The sequence below is a fragment of the Carex rostrata genome, chromosome 30 (assembly GCF_964058835.1).
Source record: "Carex rostrata chromosome 30, lpCarRost1.2, whole genome shotgun sequence".
In the NCBI taxonomy this organism is placed as follows: Eukaryota; Viridiplantae; Streptophyta; class Magnoliopsida; order Poales; family Cyperaceae; genus Carex; species Carex rostrata.
The window spans coordinates 5,351,672-5,371,272 of NC_135947.1; the positions used below are offsets into that span (position 1 = coordinate 5,351,672).

General features: G+C 35.3%; 2 protein-coding genes across 2 annotated transcripts; one reads left to right on the forward strand and one right to left on the reverse strand.

The window, feature by feature from the left end:
- Nucleotides 1-2,569: 2,569 nt before the first annotated feature.
- On the reverse strand, nt 2,570-6,042 carry LOC144546763 (uncharacterized). Its single transcript, XM_078295311.1, has 4 exons — nt 5,675-6,042; nt 3,617-4,847; nt 3,103-3,444; nt 2,570-2,995 (listed from the first exon to the last, which is right to left on the reverse strand). Exons 1-4 carry the CDS (start codon nt 6,040-6,042, stop codon nt 2,570-2,572), a joined length of 2,367 nt encoding a protein of 788 aa, XP_078151437.1.
- A 4,872-nt stretch (nt 6,043-10,914) lies between these two features.
- LOC144546660 (uncharacterized) lies at nt 10,915-14,499 on the forward strand. The gene is made up of 4 exons (XM_078295191.1): nt 10,915-11,113; nt 11,710-12,923; nt 13,378-13,464; nt 13,895-14,499. The coding sequence occupies exons 2-4, from the start codon at nt 11,718-11,720 to the stop codon at nt 14,306-14,308; spliced, it is 1,707 nt and encodes a 568-aa protein (XP_078151317.1). The 5' UTR covers nt 10,915-11,113; nt 11,710-11,717; the 3' UTR covers nt 14,309-14,499.
- Nucleotides 14,500-19,601: the final 5,102 nt, after the last annotated feature.

Genomic DNA, 19,601 nt, shown 5'->3' on the forward strand with positions numbered 1-19,601 from the left:
TTTTAAATTTATATTTTTTTTTTGGATATAAATAAAAAAATCGGACGAGCAAGTCTATAGCTAATTAATTGTTACATTCACTTTAAATTTAAAGATTGCTCTGAGTGGATTCCAGGTGACTTAATTGTACGGATATATATAGAGAGAGAGAAGAACTAGGGTGCTCTTAAGCTTACCAAAGTTTTGGTGAGCTTAACTCTAAAATTCATCAAATCAATTTCAAATGACGAATCCGAACCGTTGAAACCCGCCTACCTTACGTGTGATGTATCTACATGTGAAATTTTTAAACATTCGAATTAATTTAATATAAAGTCAAGCGGTCAAAAAACGTTCAAAAAATGAATGCACTAAAATTAATTTATTAACCTTCTAATTTTGACCGCTTGACTTTATACTAAATTAATTTGAATGTTTAAAAATTTCACATGTAGATGCATCACACGTAAGGTAGGCGGGTTTCAACGGTTCAAATTTGTCATTTGAAATCGATTTGATGAGTTTCAGAGTTAAGCTCACCAAAACTTTGGTGAGCTTAAGAGCACCCTAGTTCTACCCATATATATATATATATATATATATATATGAGTCCGGCTAATTTGCTACCGGCATCATTTCTACCCAAGATGCTGTCGCTCCTTTTTTTATTTTGTGATGTCCAAACAACAAATCCAAACCATTAGATGTTTAATCTATATTATAATCTACTTGGAGACCAAATTTTACATTTTTTGGAATTTTTTTACTATTTATTAAGCTAGTTTGAAAACCGCTGTTTTCAGTAAATTTCTACAGCATTGAAATCAGCGGTTTTCAAACCAACTTAATAAATAGTAAAAAAATTCCAAAACAATGTAAAATTTGGTCTCCAAGTAGATTATAATATAGATTAAACATCTAACGGTTTGGATTTATTGTTTGGACATCACAAAATAAAAAAAGGGGCGGCAGCACCTTGGGCAGAAATGCTGCCAGCAGCAAATTAGCCGGACCCTATATATATATATAGAGAGAGAGATAGGCTAATGTGCTTCCATAAGCACTTGGCCCGAAGTGCTGCCACCCCATTTTCGATTTTTCAAAATCCAAATAGTCGATCCGAACCGTTCATCTTGTTCTCCATATTAATATCTGCTTGGAGACCAAATTTTACATTTTTTGGAATTTTTTTGCTATTTATTAAGCCACTTTGAAAATCGCTGATCCAACGGTGGCTTTCCAAACAGTAAAATCAGGGGTTCACCGTTGGATCAGCGATTTTCAAAGTGGCTTAATAAATAGCAAAAAAATTCCAAAAAATGTAAAATTTGGTCTCCAAGCAGATATTAATATGGAGAACAAGATGAACGGTTTGGATTGATTGTTTGGATTTTGAAAAATCGAAAATGGGGTGGCAGCACTTCGGGCCAAGTGCTTATGGAAGCACATTAGCCTATCTCTCTCTCTCTCTCTCTCTCTCTCTATATATATATATAGAGTACGGCTAACGCGCTTCCTCTAGCATATGGGCCGAAATGCTTCCGGTGGAAATTTGAAATTTCAAAATCCAAAAAGTCGATCTGAACCGTTCATCTTCTTCTCCATATTAATATCTGCTTGGAGACCAAATTTTACATTTTTCTGAATTTGTTTACTATTTATTAAGCCACTTTGAAAATTGCTGATCCAACGGTGGCTTACCAAACAGTAAAAATCAGAAGCTACCGTTGGATCAGCGATTTTCAAAATGGCTTAATAAATAGTAAAAAATTTCAGAAAAATGTAAAATTTGGTCTCCAAGCAGATATTAATATGGAGAAGAAGATGAACGGTTCAGATCGACTTTTTGGATTTTGAAATTTCAACTTTTCACCGGAAGTATTTCGGCCCATATGCTAGAGGAAGCGCGTTAGCCGTACTCTATATATATATATATATATATAATTTTATAAGAACTAAGATGTCAATGAGTACCTTGTAACTTGTTTGGTGATCTCCACTTGCCACAAAGGATCCTCATAAATAAAAATTTATTTTCTTAATAAATACCTCATAAAAAATAGTTCTATTATAAAATTTGAATGTTTTAAAATTGGCCATCATATAATTTCACTTTTAAACAGCAGAATAAGTAGCTTCCAATTTTCAAACACCCAAAAAAAATTATAATAAATTATCATTTCGGGTAAGTAAGGAACAAACTTCGACACAAGCTTCAATGTTTCATCTACTTCCAGCTACCCACCTTGTATAACTTCAATGCGGCGGTGGATAGACAATTTTGTCAGACAGATTTAAGGCACTACACCACTTGGCACATCTCAAAATAAATTCAGTCGGTGCGAAACAAGTATCCAAAAACATAATCAACAAAATAAAATTACAAAATAATGCCAAAATAAAAATTACACTACATCATAATCATAAAGGAGATCATATACAAGAAAAAAAAATTGTTTGAATTATTGTTTTATTAATCATAAAAAAAAAATCTAATTACGGGCTAAGTAAATAATAGGTTTGAATAAATCAAATGCAAAATGTCCGAAAGGCCTTGCTTCAGAATTTCCTAAAGAGCCGCCTTGCTGCTTCATCTCCGGCCCAATAACTTGAAGGCCTCGTCAAGGAGCAACTCAAGACTGACTTGATGCTTGCTCAGCCAACTACCGGAGAAAATGTTACAGCATTCTAGCTCTGATGTTGTCTCTGTCACATGACTCAGTTCTCTAGCAATTCCAGCATCTTTGAACAACTTCACATACTTCCTATTAATCGTCATCATCTCCACTGTAAGCTCAATAGCATACCGCCTAATTCGCGGTGCTTTGATAGACGGTTTCCTGTAGGTTGCTAATATTCCGACCAACTTTTTTACGAGATCATCATCTGAGATGCAAGCTCTACGAAGCTGCTCGGTGAATTTATGAGGGCTCATTTTAAGCATCTGAGTAGCGAGGCCAAGAGATACCTCTAGCAACTGCACACTTCTCCTTTCCTCCATGATAGCAATCCAGACCTGACCAAAAAAATAATACAGTATTATTAATTTATTATGTTGTACTAAGTACTAACAATTCAGAAAGATGAGTAGATATAAATGTGGAATTAAAAATTTTAATTTACCGGAGTAAAGCCAGTAATGACTCTGATCAACTGCGTATACCACTCGGGCCCTGCGAAAGTGAACAAGTTGTGCAAAATCCGAGAGGAAATGACAGAGAGCAAGGGATCCTGGAGACCCTCTGTAAGTCTCTCCATGGTTCTCTCATGTTTGAGTAGTCTACTACAGTTGTCTTTGTTTTCTAGAATGAGAATGACCAATGCCTCACCGGCCTCTACTCTCAACATATTTTGGTCGCGTGCCTTTCCTGGCAGCGTGAACAGTCCAAACAACTCATTCACTATCCCACCTATGCTTCCAATTCGCGCTCGTGCCTCTCCATCCATTGCCAATTTTGTAAGTACCTAAAACAAATAAAATTAATAATGCATTCAAAACAGTTAAGGGTTAATTATTTAATACGTATCACTATTACTCACGGGAATATCCGCAAGAATAATGACACTGTTAAGCACTTTTATTCACGTTGATAAAACAGATTCTTCGAGTGATGTATGTATGCAGACAAACATGTACCTCCAAGGCTAGCCTCTGAAGTCCCAGAAGGTGCCCTCCATGACGAAGAATGTCCCTGATATTGCTGATGGTGAACCCAGCCTCTGATATCTCTCGTCGGAACACCAAGCCTGTGTTACCCCTTGTGCCGGCAAGCATCTTCAATATTTTTAGCGACCTCTTCATGGCCTTCAGGTTGATACCTTGGCAGATGCTTGTGAAATCAATTATCTTGCCGAGCAGGCCACAGGTGTTGCCCATTTTCACACAGTTGTCATGGTCTTTTGCAAGCTTCTTTAGTATGAAGAGCCCCAGCAAATTAAAAGCCAAGAAATCATATGTATCACCATGGGTCACGGGACTCAAATACAATAAAGAGGAAATCGACTCCATCGCTGCAGGGATTCCCGCTATACGCAGTGCATATTGCTTCTTATTAACTAATTTTGATACAATCATAGCTGCTGAGTATCTGATCTCCACTTCAGACGGGTTGTTTTCCCAACTTAACATCTCAATCAGCCGCTCAATCACAACCGTTGATGTTCCGATCTTACGAAGTGCAGCATCAGACAAGTGTTCATGGGTCAAGAGTGCCAGCAAAATCCTTGCGCCCATCAATTGTTCACTGCCGAAGCTTGAAAAAAGGAGCTCTTCCGCAAAGCTGACAAGATTCATTTTGAGCCCATCAAAAATGCTCCCACTCACGCACTTAGAGTACGCATCATAGAAGAACCTCTTAATTGAGACCATGCCAGATGGGCCGAGTCGGCACTCGGCATTCACTTTCTCAAGCAATCCGCAGTAACTCACCTTCCATTCCCAAACCACCTTCTCAGCAAGGAACACCAGTGCATCTGTGAGTGCCAGGGCATAAAACGCATTTAAAGCAAAGTCCCGGTTTGACTTATCTGCCTCTTCCGTTTGGCCAAAATCCTGTGAGGCTATCCGCATCATAGAGAGAACAACACAAGCCATGGCAGAGACAAGCTGGAGCCAGTAGAAGAGCCCGCTAATGAAACGAATCGGGAGCGGCAACTTTTGCATGTTATGTGAGTGCCACATGTTCCTCCCGGACCCTGAGCTGTGGTTGCAGGGTTCAAGTGCTCGACTGCTATCGGAAAGCATGTTATTTTCTACTCTCGAGTTGTTGGCCGAGAAGGGTGCGAAGATGAATTTCAGAGATTCGACAAGAAACCGAGACCTTGATTTGATTGCATGGAAGCAGGACTGACTAGCCTCAGTTAAAGTCCTGAAATTTTGACAAGCAAAACGTCAGCCACTAGACAGATGTGTAATTAATTATTAATAAATTATTGAAGTTAAATTTGAAAGAGCTGCACCAAGATTTTACAGAAAAAGTCTCGCATAGAATCTAAACGAATAAATCAAATAGTTCAAATGTTTCAAGATTGAAAATTTGTACAGACCAGCAAGACGTTAATTTCTTTTGTTTCTTGGGGTATCCTCTAAAATATATATTACATATGTGCACTCCATGAAAATTAACTTTATATATTAACAAGTTCACTTTCCCTTTTTGTGTGTATAGCGGTATACGTTTTACCCCTGACTCTGAGCTAGTTAACTTTAGCACGTACAGTAGCTAAGGACATGAGGGGTAATTGGTAACTCATCAGCTAGGTAGTGCAACTTGTGTGTTATAAATTAAACACAAATTAAAAAAATGAATACACTAATCAGAGAGCAGGACGTACTGAAATGTCTCATAGTGATTTTGTACCCATCTAGCAAATAGTAAGCCAAAATTAAAAATATATAACTTGATCTCCAAGTACATGTTAATAGGGAGTTCACACTGAACAGTTCGAATTGACTATTGGACTTTAAAATTGTAAATAAAAATGTGAAGTACGGTTGATTGAGGTACAAACACAATAAAAGATTTTAATCTTAGTTATATATGAGTTGAAATAATTGAAAAAGTTTTTTTTTTAAGCATGATTTTATATTAAGTTATTTTTTATATGTAAATACAGTACTTTGAAATAGTTTGAATTTAACGATTAATTAATTTCAAGCAAATAGTCATATCTATGAACTTAATTATATATATACCAAGTAGCTTGGCGGCGCAATTCAAGCTCATGGCTGCGGCCGAAGATGCGGGTGCCTTCTATGAGCAATGTCACAGTGACGAAGCCAAAATCCTTCCATTGCAGTGTGATCGCGAACCCACCCAGCAACACCACCGTTGCCCACACAAAACCTAGTGTTCCCAATCCGCTGGCTGCCTTCTCTAGCACAGCCAGCTGGAGCGCGCACAACATCAGCTCCTTCTCCGGTTCTACTATGTTACTGGAACTTGCTTGGGCATGATCACCAGTCGATGCGGGGCATGATGAATCCCAGTGCATGCTGGTGGTGCTTCGTTGGTCTCCAATAGGTACTTGGATGTATGCGCCTTCGTCATCATCATGCACCATTCTTAACAAATATTGAATTAGCTCCTTGAGAATCAGTCTTTGGCAAAGACTATATTTTTCGAATGAAAAATTGTAGGTTAGAAATTCAAAAGAACAATATTTTATGGTATTAAATAGTTGAATGGCTTGACCTCCAACCTCTACTCAAAAGGAAAAAATTAGCTCTCGAGATCGCCCAATATATATATAGTCGCTTAACTGAGGTTGCTTGGGAGCGTACTAATTTCTAATATCTGTTTGTGGACTTAGGAGGGATATATATACTTGTAGCTAATTTAACTTTCCTTATTTTCTCGATGACTAAAAATAGTGCCGCTATTTTGAGATCAAAATTTAGATTAATGACAACTAAGCGAAACTTTTATCTCTTAATGTCTAAGTTATCCCTATTTAATGCTATTCTATATATGGTTTGAAATTAAATATATTTATAAAAAAAACTATTAAAGAGATCCAAAATAAATTATTCCACATGTTGCCTTTTTTATTTGCTTTTGAAATTATTACATAACTAAGCAAAAAATTGACACCTCCCACTAAATATATACTAGTAATAAAATTTCTGTTTACAGTTTTATATTAGAACCAACCATTGAATTCATAAGAACCAAATAATTATACGTAATGCTTTTGTTTTTCATTACAAAATTTGAAACATAAAAAAGCCTCTTTCAACTAAACAAAACCTACTCCCAAATAATATTGAGACCTATTTCAAAACGGAAGAAATAAAAAACTTCTATTTGTATTCAACATTAAATTAGAATCATAAAATTAATACATCACATTTATCTTTATGTACGTGGCTTTCTATGATAAATTTTACCCCGTATTTACTGTTAGTCCGCATCCTCTAAGGTAACAAAATATTTGAGTTTAGATTCGGACCATTCAACCAGAATTCATATCAATATTCAGCCATATGCATATGCTATGGCTGAATTATATTGGACGATCCGTATATAAACTCCAAATTTGAGCCGAAATTTTTATTAATATTAAAAAAAAAATCAAATTTAACAATCTACACCCGTTTTCAATTTATTTCCAATTCTGATGGATCTGGAGAATTATTTTTCGAATCTAGCATCTCTTTTCTGAGAATAATTCTATGGATTCAAAAGTTCACTTTTCGAAAACTTATTCTCGAAATTTAAGTTTTTTTTATTAAATAGAAAATGTTATGATTAGTTGATTACTCATTCCCAAGAATAAAAAAGTATCCAAAAAATCAATTTCTTTAATAAAGTTAATAATTCTAACCCCATTTTTTTTTATCGGACCAGCATTCTTTTTTGTCAGTTCTGTAATGAAACTTTAAGAAAACTTTAAGAGAGACCGGGATCAAATAAATTTTTTACTAGTAAGTCTTGGGTAAAAATTACATTGTATCTTTTAACATTAATTTAATGTAAATTATATAAATAGTACGCTGTAGTCTGTACGCATCTCCTGCTTCCTCACAATTGAAGAAGAGCCGTGCTATTCTAAGTGCACAAAATAGTTGAGCACTCAGAGAAAACTTTCTCAGTGAATACCAGTTTTGCCCCTACTCTCTTTCTCCGACTTAATTAAGAAACAAAGCGACTAAATAAGAAACGGAGTTAATAAAGGAAGTGAGCCTTTCGAGAGAGAAAAATATACTTTCATGATATTCAGTCTCTAAATCTCCTTTCTCCTTTCTCCTTTCGAGATCGTTCTTCATTTTGTACACAAGAATGAAAACGAATAGATTAATTGTAGAATTAATCTGAGAAAATCAAAATAAAATCAAATTTTGTGATATTGATTCTAAGTTCCTCAATCAGTAGCAAAAAATTAAATCCTACTAGGATCACCAGATAGTTGGTCGTTGACTGAGGATTAATTGAGATATCTAATTTGAAATCAGACTACATTTTTGGAGCAAAACAACATTCAGTTTTTTTTACTCTGAAATTGTTTACGCAAGGACACTTAAGGGCCTGTTCGGACGAATCACTGTTCACGTGAGAAAAAAAAAAATTCAGTTGAACTGAATTTTTTTTTTCCCACGGTAACAGTGTTTTTCAGTTCAATTCCTGTGCCCATTTCCATTTGTCGGCCGAACAGGCCCTAAAAGATTCTGACTACAAACAAGAGAACAAGAAAAAGAGGTTATTAAGTTGCCCATCTTATTGTTGAATTCAACTCATAAATAATGTATTTATCTCTCATCTCTAAAAATTCATAAAATAAAATGATTAGCTGTATGTTAATTCCTTGTATATGACGTATGAACTATGCAAAGCTACTAATAGTTGAATACCATTAAGGTGTTTGATAAATTACTTCAAATAAAAGCTAAGAGAAGATTATTGAGGATTTTGTGAGTATGACTTCTAAAATTATGAATGAGAAACCGTGGTTCATGTCGGGCTTGATTATTGGTATTGGTTATATTTTTACTAGTTTGTTTTACTTGAATTATGATCACTTCTACAATAAATTATGGTTGGATAAGCTTAAAGGTGTCCCATGATTTCTTAAACCAAAAAAGTTACTATCAATTATTGAGTGTTCAAACCCGTCAATTACTAAATTAATCAACATGTATAGACTATATATAGAGACTAAACCACTTGATTACTGAACCAACTAAACCTGTGCAGGTGGTAGACTGGTTGCTAGGGTACACTTGCTCTGAATGACCTGCCAAAATAACCTGATCATTATTAAAAAAATAAACAACCTGAGCTCAAAACTAAAACTGATCTTTATGAAAACTACCTGGAGTAAGCTGGTCCCCTTTTTTCCAAATCTCTCAAGAACAGGTTCAGGACTCTGACTGGAAGCAGTGACGTTGGACAGCTATGGGAAATTTTACCACTGCATCATGGCCGCTTATGGAGTCTCAAAATACCTTTGAAGGTCAGAACCTTCCTCTGGTTAGCCATTCAAAATAAATTTTCGCCCAAGAAGCACTCATATCCAGAGGATGCAATATTACGCCGGAATATGGCCTTTGTTTGAATCAAAAGGAGGATACTTCAGACCATATACTGGGATCGTGTACCTATGCGAGAATTTTCTGGAGGAAGTTGACTGGAGAACTAGACGTACTAGTACCAGTTACTGGTACAGTACCGGTTACTGGTATAGTGCCAATCATCACGACATGGTATCCAAACCAAACAATGGTCTCGGCAGATATCAGGCAGCCTCTAGAGACCCTTTTTGGCAGCAGGAGCATTGGCCTTATGGCGCGAGAGAAACAGACGGCTCTTTTTAAATGAAAACAAACCGTTCGCATTGCTGACGCGAGAGACTGCATCACAAGTATGTCAGTGGATGGCGCTGCTATGAGTAGAAGGAACAGAGAAAGAGGAGATTTCTTTTGCAATATATTTCTTTCTCGTTACCTTAGTGGTGTTTTACTAATTAATTTGATGGCGACTAGTTAGCCTTAGAGTCGTACAAAATGTTTATTTCTTAATAAAAAAATTGTCAGAGAGCTAATTTTGAAATAAAATAATCATTTTTGAAAGAAAATAATCATTCTAGTAATTAGTCTAAGTTTAGGAATTTAATAAAAAGAACTAATTTTACCAAATACTGTAATATGATCGCAAGATAATATGATTATAAGATGAGGAGTGACGAAATATAATACAATGTTAATATAGCAATTGCCCAGGTGTGGATGTGGATGGGACAATGCCATAACAGATATTACACTTGGTCCTCCATTGAGGATGTTATACAGTTGGCATGCACTTTATCTAGAGTTAATAGAATAGCATTTCTTATTGTTGTTTGTGCTGTTATTTGGAGTATATGGAAACATCGAAATAACTTGTGCTTTAGTAATGTTAGAATTTACACTGCTCGTATCCTTATCTTACAAATCTTGTCTTTGATCACTTATTGGTCAGGTACCATTCAAGAGGACATTCAACAGGCAATTGGGACTTGGACTCCAGGTGATTTAGATGCGATTCCATTGCAAGTGGTTGATTCGGCTGATGATCTCATTGGCGAAGAAGATGAAGAATGATGCTGCTTTCTTTTATTATCACATTCATTTTGTTGTACTCAATCTCTTGAGTTTATCTTCAAGAGATGGGTGTAGAATGTGGTATATCCCCCTACATATATTTTGAATGCATGTGTGCATCAATAAGCACTTGGACTTTGTTGCTTCTTTAGTCTCTATGGTTGCTAGTAGGTACCTGTTAGGACTGTTATTTGACTCTATGGACTGAACTCTAGGTCTGTCGTATAGGGAGACTGTGTAAGTTACTGGTTTCAAATATATGAAATGGGTCTTTGCTTTTTTTTAAAAAAAATATAGCAATTGCCATAAACATACACTGATGCACGGCAGTTGTATATCAAATAGCTTCTATAAAAGATGCATTGTAATATTTAGACAGAGAACTTTTAATGAAGGGCAAACTAGGCATATATAAAAAAAATCTCTCTCTGCGTTCAAATTTGTAATTTATAGGCTGAAGAAATATACCCAAAAAAAAAGGGAGAAGAACGCTAAGAGTATTACATAAATAACAAATAACTCAGGTTTTGAATTACGATAATTAACCAACGGCACATACAAAATTACAAATCCACTTGGGCGGGACCTTTTGAAAGTGCATGTTACATAATAAGCCACAAAAACAATGTCACAGACATTGCGACCATATTCCCAAAAGTACTCCAAAGTTTGAGCTTTCATACGAACCGTACGATCAGAATTCGATCCGAGGTAATATGCCTTTGACCCTTTAATGTTCGTGTCCAAACCAATCCCACGGTCGAGATTTAAATTCAAAATTTGGGAGACTATAGGATATCCGAATTCACAGATATCGGCACCTAGCCACCAACAATTAAATACATTCCTTGAAAGAGCGCCTCCTTTGCGAATTCATCTCTCCTGCTGCTCGATTGCTCTTAAACCCTCTTCGTTTCTCTTCACAGAACCCTAGAAAGGACAAGATCTCTCTCTCTCTCTCTCTCTCTCACCAACGCACACAACACTGAATACACACTCGCACATGCACGCGATCGCAAAGCGAAGTAAGGATTTGATCGCGAAAAACTCAAGAAGGTTTGATCTCTGATAAATTTCTCTTCGTTTCTGATCTACTCTGTTTAGTAGCGTTCTTGGTTAGAAATTTATGTTATTCTTTGTCAAAAGTTAACTTCTTTGTTGGAAAATTTATGTTATTCTTTGCTAAAGTAAGTTCTTGGTTAGTTGGTTGGAAAATTTATGTTATTACTTGTTAATATTAAGTTCTTGATTGGATTTAAGTAATGGATAGCTGTCCCTTGCTCGTCCTTGTACAAGTTTTGATTTGTTATTTTTTCTGGATTTTCTTAATTTTAGTTTCGATTAGGTTTTCCAAAAAGCCCCTAATTTGCTAGGTGCCAGAAATTAGTGCAAATTTGATAGTGAGCAGCTATGTTCTGAGTAGTATGTGTAAACTAAGGCTCTTTTGCACTGTTATTATAGTTTCTTGATTACATATTTGTTTGTATTAAATGAATTGCACTAATTTGAGTAACTATTTCATGCACAAATGAATTGCACTAAACATATGTTCAGTGATCTAATTTTTTTAATTAAATATATGTCAATGTTAATTATTAACTCACTTGTGTTCTGAATTTCACAATTTTTTTGTTCTAAACTTCTAATTTCAGCACATATAATGGCTAAAGCTGCTAGCCCAAGCTTTCAAAGGCAACTACAAAATTCCCAAAATGCCTCAATTGAAGCTACAATGTGTCAGATCGAAAAACTAAATCCCAAAGAAATCCCCATGTTTCTGTCCCATCTCTCAAATGCAAAAGACCCCGAAAATTTTAACGGATATCAGAAGTTATCCATATTAAATGCCCTTGTCAGAATTCAATGCCAGAATATCATACCATATATAAGCCCAATCATGTCTGTACTTATTCAAGCCTTAGAATTCAGCCATGTGCATTCTACCTCTTCTCTTCACGAGATATGTGCTAGTTTGACATGTGCAATTGCTCAATACGGGATTGACCCCTTGGTACCAGAGAGTGAAAAGATCGAGATTATTAGCTCTCTTTGCAGACCTCTTTCAGATTTCTTAATGAGCCCTCAAAAGAATGTTGCCTCGGTTTGTGCATTTTGCATAAAGGCCCTTGTTGAAAGCAATAACTGGAAGTACTCCTCCAGCGAGCTGGTAAATCAGATTTGTTTAAAAGTTGTGGGTGCTCTTGAAGAAGAGGTTGGCCGTGCCGGGACTGGTTCACACTTGGGTTTGGCTATATCTCTGGTGAAGCAAAACCCATATGTAATAGAACCCTATGCAAGGTCTCTCTTAACATCAGGGTTGTTTTTCTTGACTGATGGTGGGCCCCAAATGAAGGTGCTTTCTGTGGAGATGATCCAGTCAATTATCAAATGTGTCAACCCGAGAGCTATCTCTTCTGAAATCCGAAATGTCATCAATGTACTTGAGAATTTGGCAGATGATTCTTTACCGGGTGTCAGTGGTGCAGTTTTTGAGGTGCTTGAGACAGCTAAGATGGTAGAGGCCAGAAGAAGAAGTGTTGGGTTGGAGAACAGCTGGAGCCCGGTTGCGGGTCTGGTTTTGAGCTCCAAAATGGATAATGGTTGCAATTATGGATCATATGGAGAGATTGATAGTAATTGGGAGACAATGTCAGCCAAAGATACACACTCCTTCAAGTCCACTGGTGGGCGGGTTAACAGGTTTGGTTATGCGGGTTCAGGATCTAGAGAGCATTATCCAATGGAGACCTCTCATTCTGGCGATATTGTTGGATCGGGTAGTGATGGATGGGGAATAACAAGGTGCATGTCGCATGATCGGGGTGACAGGTGTATGTTTGAGAAAACCCCCAACCATCTTCATCAGGTACAAAAAATTTTGTTCTAGACCCTTAATTTGGTTATTACTTTATTTTTTTAACATGTCATGGATTCAGATGGTAATTATTTGTTTGGCTAAGTGCGGTTCAAAGTGCCCAACAAAAACCTTCCAAAGTCGGTACCATACTGATATTGCTACTTATTCTAGATTTCTAGTGCCATTGACTAGTACCAATACTCAAACAGTTGACTACTGTTTGGATTTACCACACAGCATGGCCATGAAACCTGCACCATGTCCTGATCGATTAGTACCAGTAACTTACTATCACCACTTAACCAGTGTACCAGTGCACTAGGTGTCATTTAAATGCAGGTCTGGTAACATTACCAACTAAAATTCTTAATACATGCACACAGAGAAGTTAGCATTTTTATTTTTTGTTTATCCTTTCCCCCACCAAAAAAGATATAATTGTGTTTTGTTGTGTTGATTTTAGAGAATCAGTCGGCACAATTCTGTGGACAACTTGACGCTATTGTCAACTCCACAAAAAAGTTGTTCTACCCCTGACCATCTTCATCAGGTACACATTTTTTGTTCTAGACCTTGTAATTTGGTTATTCCTTTATTTGTTAACTTATCATGGATTAAGATGGTATTTTTTTGCTAAGTGCTGTTCAATTGAGATTCAAAGTGATCGTAAACCTAAATTTAATAGAAAATTGTGAAATGCCCAACAAAAACCTTCCAAAGCTGGTACCATACTGTTTTGATTTACCACACAACATGGCCATGGCCCATGAAACCTGCATCACATTCTCATCCATTGATACCAGTAACTTACTATCACCACTTAACCAGTGTACCAGTGTACTAAGTTTCATTTAAATGCAGGTCTGGTAGCATTACCAACTAAAATTATTAATACATGCACGCAGATAAGTTAGCATTTTATTTTCATTTATCCTCCATGCGCCAAAAAGATATAATTGTGTTTTGTTGTGTTGATCCAGAGAATCAGCCGGCGCAATTCTGTGGACGACTTGAGGAGGTTATATTTGTCAACTCCAAAGAGTTATTCTACCTCTGATCAGAAGCTGCAGAGTCAGTTCTCTCTTAGTTCAAATTTCTTGCACAGACAGGGCCCACTCGTCAGTCCCGAATCAGCAGAACACAGAGTAAACCTTCTCCGTGGTAACAGCTCTGAAACGGAACAGAGAAAGACGGGTGGTGGCAACTTGGATGGGACCCACGTGCCATCTTGCAAAGCTTGTGGCGAATGGAAGAGACGAGAAATAATGAGCAGAGGAGAACGCAGTTTTGGGGTTTTTAATCTGGTTTTGGGAGCTTTGACTGCCATGTTTGCAATTATTTTTGGGGTTTGGTTGATGGATGATGATCAAGGGTGTCAGTTAGTTCCTACTTAACAATTTTTCTTCTTGTTTTCTTTCTGGTTGTTTGATGTAAATGTAGTTCATTTAGCTCTTAGTTAGATCAAAAGAGAAAATAACCCATTAAAATAGCTGCTGGAGGGTATAAATGTAGTTACTCTTTTTAATGGATAGAAAACCTCTTTCTTTGGTTAATGCTGCTATTTTCATGTTATTTGTTCTGCTAACGACAAGTTCGTAAACTCTTAACATATTCCAAATAAATTATGACATTTTTTTTATTATTGTGCGTTAGACGTATTGACTATTGAGAAACATTAACTATGTAAAGACTTCATTATTTATGTTTTAGTTTCTCAAACAACTGCATTCAACAAAACATTGAAAATAACAATTAAACAGTATCTTTTAAGAAGAGGTGATAAGGATTACAGTGGATTATATTTTCTCCATTGGTCCAGATGTTGTGCACTAAAGATTACTAGAAGATTAGGAATATAATACTTAATCGAAAGAGTATCACTTTTTGCACGAATCTCTCAAAATATATACTTGAAAATAGATGGAATTTTTTGAATAAAAAGCATACAAGTTGTCGTTTTGTATATGAAATATGATATGTAAGTTACATACTACTGATATTGAAAATAGATGAAATACTATATATAAAATACAGAGAATCATACATTACTAATTGAATGAATATCACTTTTTGCACGAATCTCTCGAAATTAAAAGAATTGCGCAATTAAGTCTCTCAAAAAAAAATGCCAGCCCGCATGCCGTTACAGAGTTGTATTTCAGAATTCCTAGTACATCATCTAAAAAAAAAAGTTCGTTGTGCAAAATCAAATATCACATTTTTGATGGCTTATGAAAAGACACAGATAATTTATAGAAAGAAAAATTTCACAAATACCCTTCAAAAAATTTGAAATTATGTATTTCCCATCTAAGATTCATAACATCGTATATACTCTTTTAAATTTGAAATACTCAAACCTTCAAAAAAAATTTGAGATACTCACAAATTTATCCAATTTATTATCTTTTCTATTAGAACTCATTTTAAATTTATAAAGTTTCCATTTTACCCTCTATTAAAAAAATAAAAATATGTAAGCATGTGCAAGAGAAATATTTGTTCTTCTAATTTGCCGGTTTGTGAAAAAAAATATATTATTATTTTACTTGTGATGTACACATAAACGTATGCCAAAATATCAATGTGCGCATCATAAGTAGTTAAATAAATCATTTGCCCTCACAAATAAGTCAATAAGAAGACTGAATATTTTATGTTACACAAGCTGCGTATTTTTTTAGTTTTTTAATAAAGTATAAAATGGGAACTCTATAAAATGAGTTTAATAAAATTAATAAAATGGGTATTCTCTTATTTCTTAATTTTAAAAAGATAAATATAATATTATAAATTTTAGAAGGAGAAAATACGTAACTTTGATGTCTTTTAAAAATATACATAAAAATCCTCCCAAATTAAATCATGGACCTTCTGATCAAGATCGCATCACATGCTCCCAAAACAAACTCTGCACAGAAATGCAGAGAGTGCCGATCACAAAGACATTTCTGAGAACAAAATAGAGAGGGAAAAAAAAAAAGCCAGACTGATCGGACGATTCAAAACTTTTGCTGCTCTCCAATCGAATTGATCTGGCGGTCAGACACGTGTAAGAGAAGCCAGTTGTCGCAGTCTCAATGGACTGAATGAAAGATACTAGCGCGGGGCCCGCTATGCTTAGACGCGCTTTCTTTTTCTGTTCTTATTCGTCCTTTTTTTTCAAAATGCAAGACTCACTATTCAGTAAAGATCAAAATATCCGCCCACGAAGACTTTATAATAACCTACCGCGCTCTTTTTTTTTTATTTTTTCAAACATTCACAGAAGCTGCGAAGTTGTGAGGGAAATTGAACTCTCGATCTTTGAATACAATAACTTTAAAACTTTTTTCTAACTAATTGTGCTACCTCCTCTTTCTTAACCTACCGCGCTCTTGATCTTCGAGATTGTGCTAGAGCAAAAAACACGTGTCATGACATGACTAGCACGTTGTGACTTTAGTCTCGTGTTGTGCCGTACCGTACTGTAATTAAGTGAACAATGATCCGTGCCGTGTCCAAACGTAACTGGTCACGTTTCTCACGTTTATTCAAGATTCACCATTTAATTAAGACCTAACGATCATAATTACACGTGACTCGCGTGATTACGTGCCATGCTGTGATCAGATCCTTCGTGTGCCATAATCAAAATGTCAAGAGATGATCACGGCATGCGACACGCAAGTCACGGCACGGAACAGTAACACGTTACTGTTCCGTGCTGTAATCGTGTCGTTCCGTGACAGAGCCGGCTCCGCAGTGCCATTTTTCCCACTAATTGTGATGCAGAAAAATTCTATAAAGTTCTAGAAGAATCTAATCTCGCCGTCCAGTGTAATTGATCAGACGGTGTATATCACGTCCTTTGGTTCGATGCTATGCCACCATTGCATGGAGCAGTTGGTTAAGGCATAGTTCCTCTACGGAAGCGACATGGGATCGATTCTGCTTGGGAGCAGAATTGGAGTCTACGGACTTTACTCAAAAAAAAAAAAAAAGATGCTATGCCACGCGGCATCTTGCTAAATGCTAATGGTCTCAATGTTGGGCCCTCCATGTGCGGCAATTTCTTTCTCCATTGTTTCGCTGAGCTTATCCTCTGTGTTTCCAACACCCGAAAAAAGTAGAATAGACAATTCCCCGGAAAAAGGCACCAAAATTCGACGTACTGGCAACCGTTTCATCTTAATTTATCAGTATCATTGTATCACGGAGCAAAAATGCACTTTAAGTCTTTAATACATAGTAATAAGATTTGTTGATAATTCAAATTTGAGTTGTTGGCTAATTAATTCCCATAATATTTAGATTTTTTTTTTTAATTTTACGAATTATTTTTGAATTATTTCTGAACTATTCGCAAATTTCTTTTGCTCGCTTGTGAGATATTGTTTTTTTGCTCTCGATGTATAATTTTGAATTGAGGAGGGTTCCTAATGAAAATCGAACTAACTCGGACTCGAATTCAGACTCGGACTCGGTACAAGCTAATTGTTCTTTAATTTTCAGTATCATTGTATCACGGAGCAAAAATGCACTTTAAGTCTTTAATACATAGTAATAAGATTTGTTGATAATTCAAATTTGAGTTGTTGGCTAATTAATTCCCATAATATTTAGATTTTTTTTTTTAATTTTACGAATTATTTTTGAATTATTTCTGAACTATTCGCAAATTTCTTTTGCTCGCTTGTGAGATATTGTTTTTTTGCTCTCGATGTATAATTTTGAATTGAGGAGGGTTCCTAATGAAAATCGAACTAACTCGGACTCGAATTCAGACTCGGACTCGGTACAAGCTAATTGTTCTTTAATTTTCTTGAATGACCAAGTACAAGTTCCAGGGGTACCATAGGTTCATCATTTCCTATGAAGAATAATTACAATATTAAAGTATGTGGTGTTTTCTATAAGACTTTATTATATTACTATTTTCTAGGTTTGTCTATTTATATTTTCCATATCATTTTAATTGTGTTAGAGTTTCCAAAAGTTAGTCATTATGTGTTGTTAATTTCTAAGTTTGACTTTTATATTTTCTATGTGATGGATGTACTATAAGAAGAGATGACATGTCTTCTTCTTCATGTTTTTGATAATATATGAATGTTTCTTATCTTCTCTCTTGTGATTTCTTTCTTCTTGTCTTGATTCTTTTTTTATTTCTAAATTATTCAATATCTCACTAAACCAAACAAAACCTATACACGTGGAGTAGAGTTTGGAACGTGCCAATGCCTCATGTCTTTCATACCTCATATTTTATATCTTCGTCTTCAAAGTTAAAATTATCGATCCGAACAATTCAACACGATATATATAATAAAATATGATTAGGAGTGAAATTTTATAATTTTTGAAAATTTGTTACTATCTTTTAAGATGGGTAGAAAATCATTGTTTTTTGAATGGTTCACAAACAGTGATTTTGTACCTATCTTAAAAAATAGTAAAAAAATTTCAAAAAATATAAAATTTTATCTCCATGCATATTTTAGTATAAATATTATGATGGACAGCTTGGATCAACAATTTGAAATTTTTTTTTTTTTTGAAAATGAGGCTGCTTAGGCCCGTTTCATTGTAGAAACTTAAATTATAGTACAAGTTTCAACTATCAAGTAAGACCTGATAGTATAATGGCCGTTCTCCTAAGCAACTACCCCACTGTAAAGTGGTACTGGTAGAGAGGATATGAACAAAATCAAACACAACAAACACAAAACCAAAGGGTTCAGCTGATCATAGTCAGCAATTATATCAAGTTTGGAACAACAATTTGAACTTTAAAAACGAAGATATAAAATATGAGGTATGATGAGGTATGAAAAAAGATGAAGTATTGGAACCGTCTTCTTTTGAATTATACTCAAATTATTTTCGAGTTATGAATTTTTTATCCCGTTGAATTTTTTTTCGAATTATTACGTTGTCAATGTACTTTAACATGCTAATATACATGAAGTTTTATCCCGTTGAATTTTTTTTCGAATTATTACGTTGTCAATATACTTTAACATGCTAATATACATGAAGGGTAGGGGACCAATATAATGGCTTTACAAAAATGGCAACTTCTACGTGGGATTCTTTATGGGATGTCGGATGTTGGACAATATAAAATGAACACAACCCCAGAAATATTTTGAAATGGAAGGCCATGCTGCTATGAAGTTTGATTGAGGTCTGAGGAGGCAGGCCAACCTTAGACCAAGAAGGAGGTTGTCAAATTGTTGATACCAGCAAGATTGAAAAACAATTGTATATTTGTATGGGCAATAGGTGAAAGTAGCATACAAGTTTTCTTTTCATTTATTTAATAAAATTGTTGGTTGGTTGGCAATCGGACCTAACCGTAAAAGTCTTGTATAATTACACTATCACCAAACATTGAACATTTGTGCATTGAAAATGACATTGACTTGGGGGTGTAAACGGATAAGGATAATTCACTCCGTGTTCGCTCTGTATTAAAGAAATTATCTGAATAATTGTGGATACAGATATATTTTTGTATATGATGAAATAATGATGGATACGGATACGGATAGTTTCATAAAGATGTAAACGGAGTAAATATTTGGATGTATTTGAATATGAAATTGCTCTTAATCGGCTTCGACTTTACTGCTCCAGATAGACGTTATTATATAATTATTTCATATTTATTTCAGTCTTGGTTGTGAGATAAATAATAATACG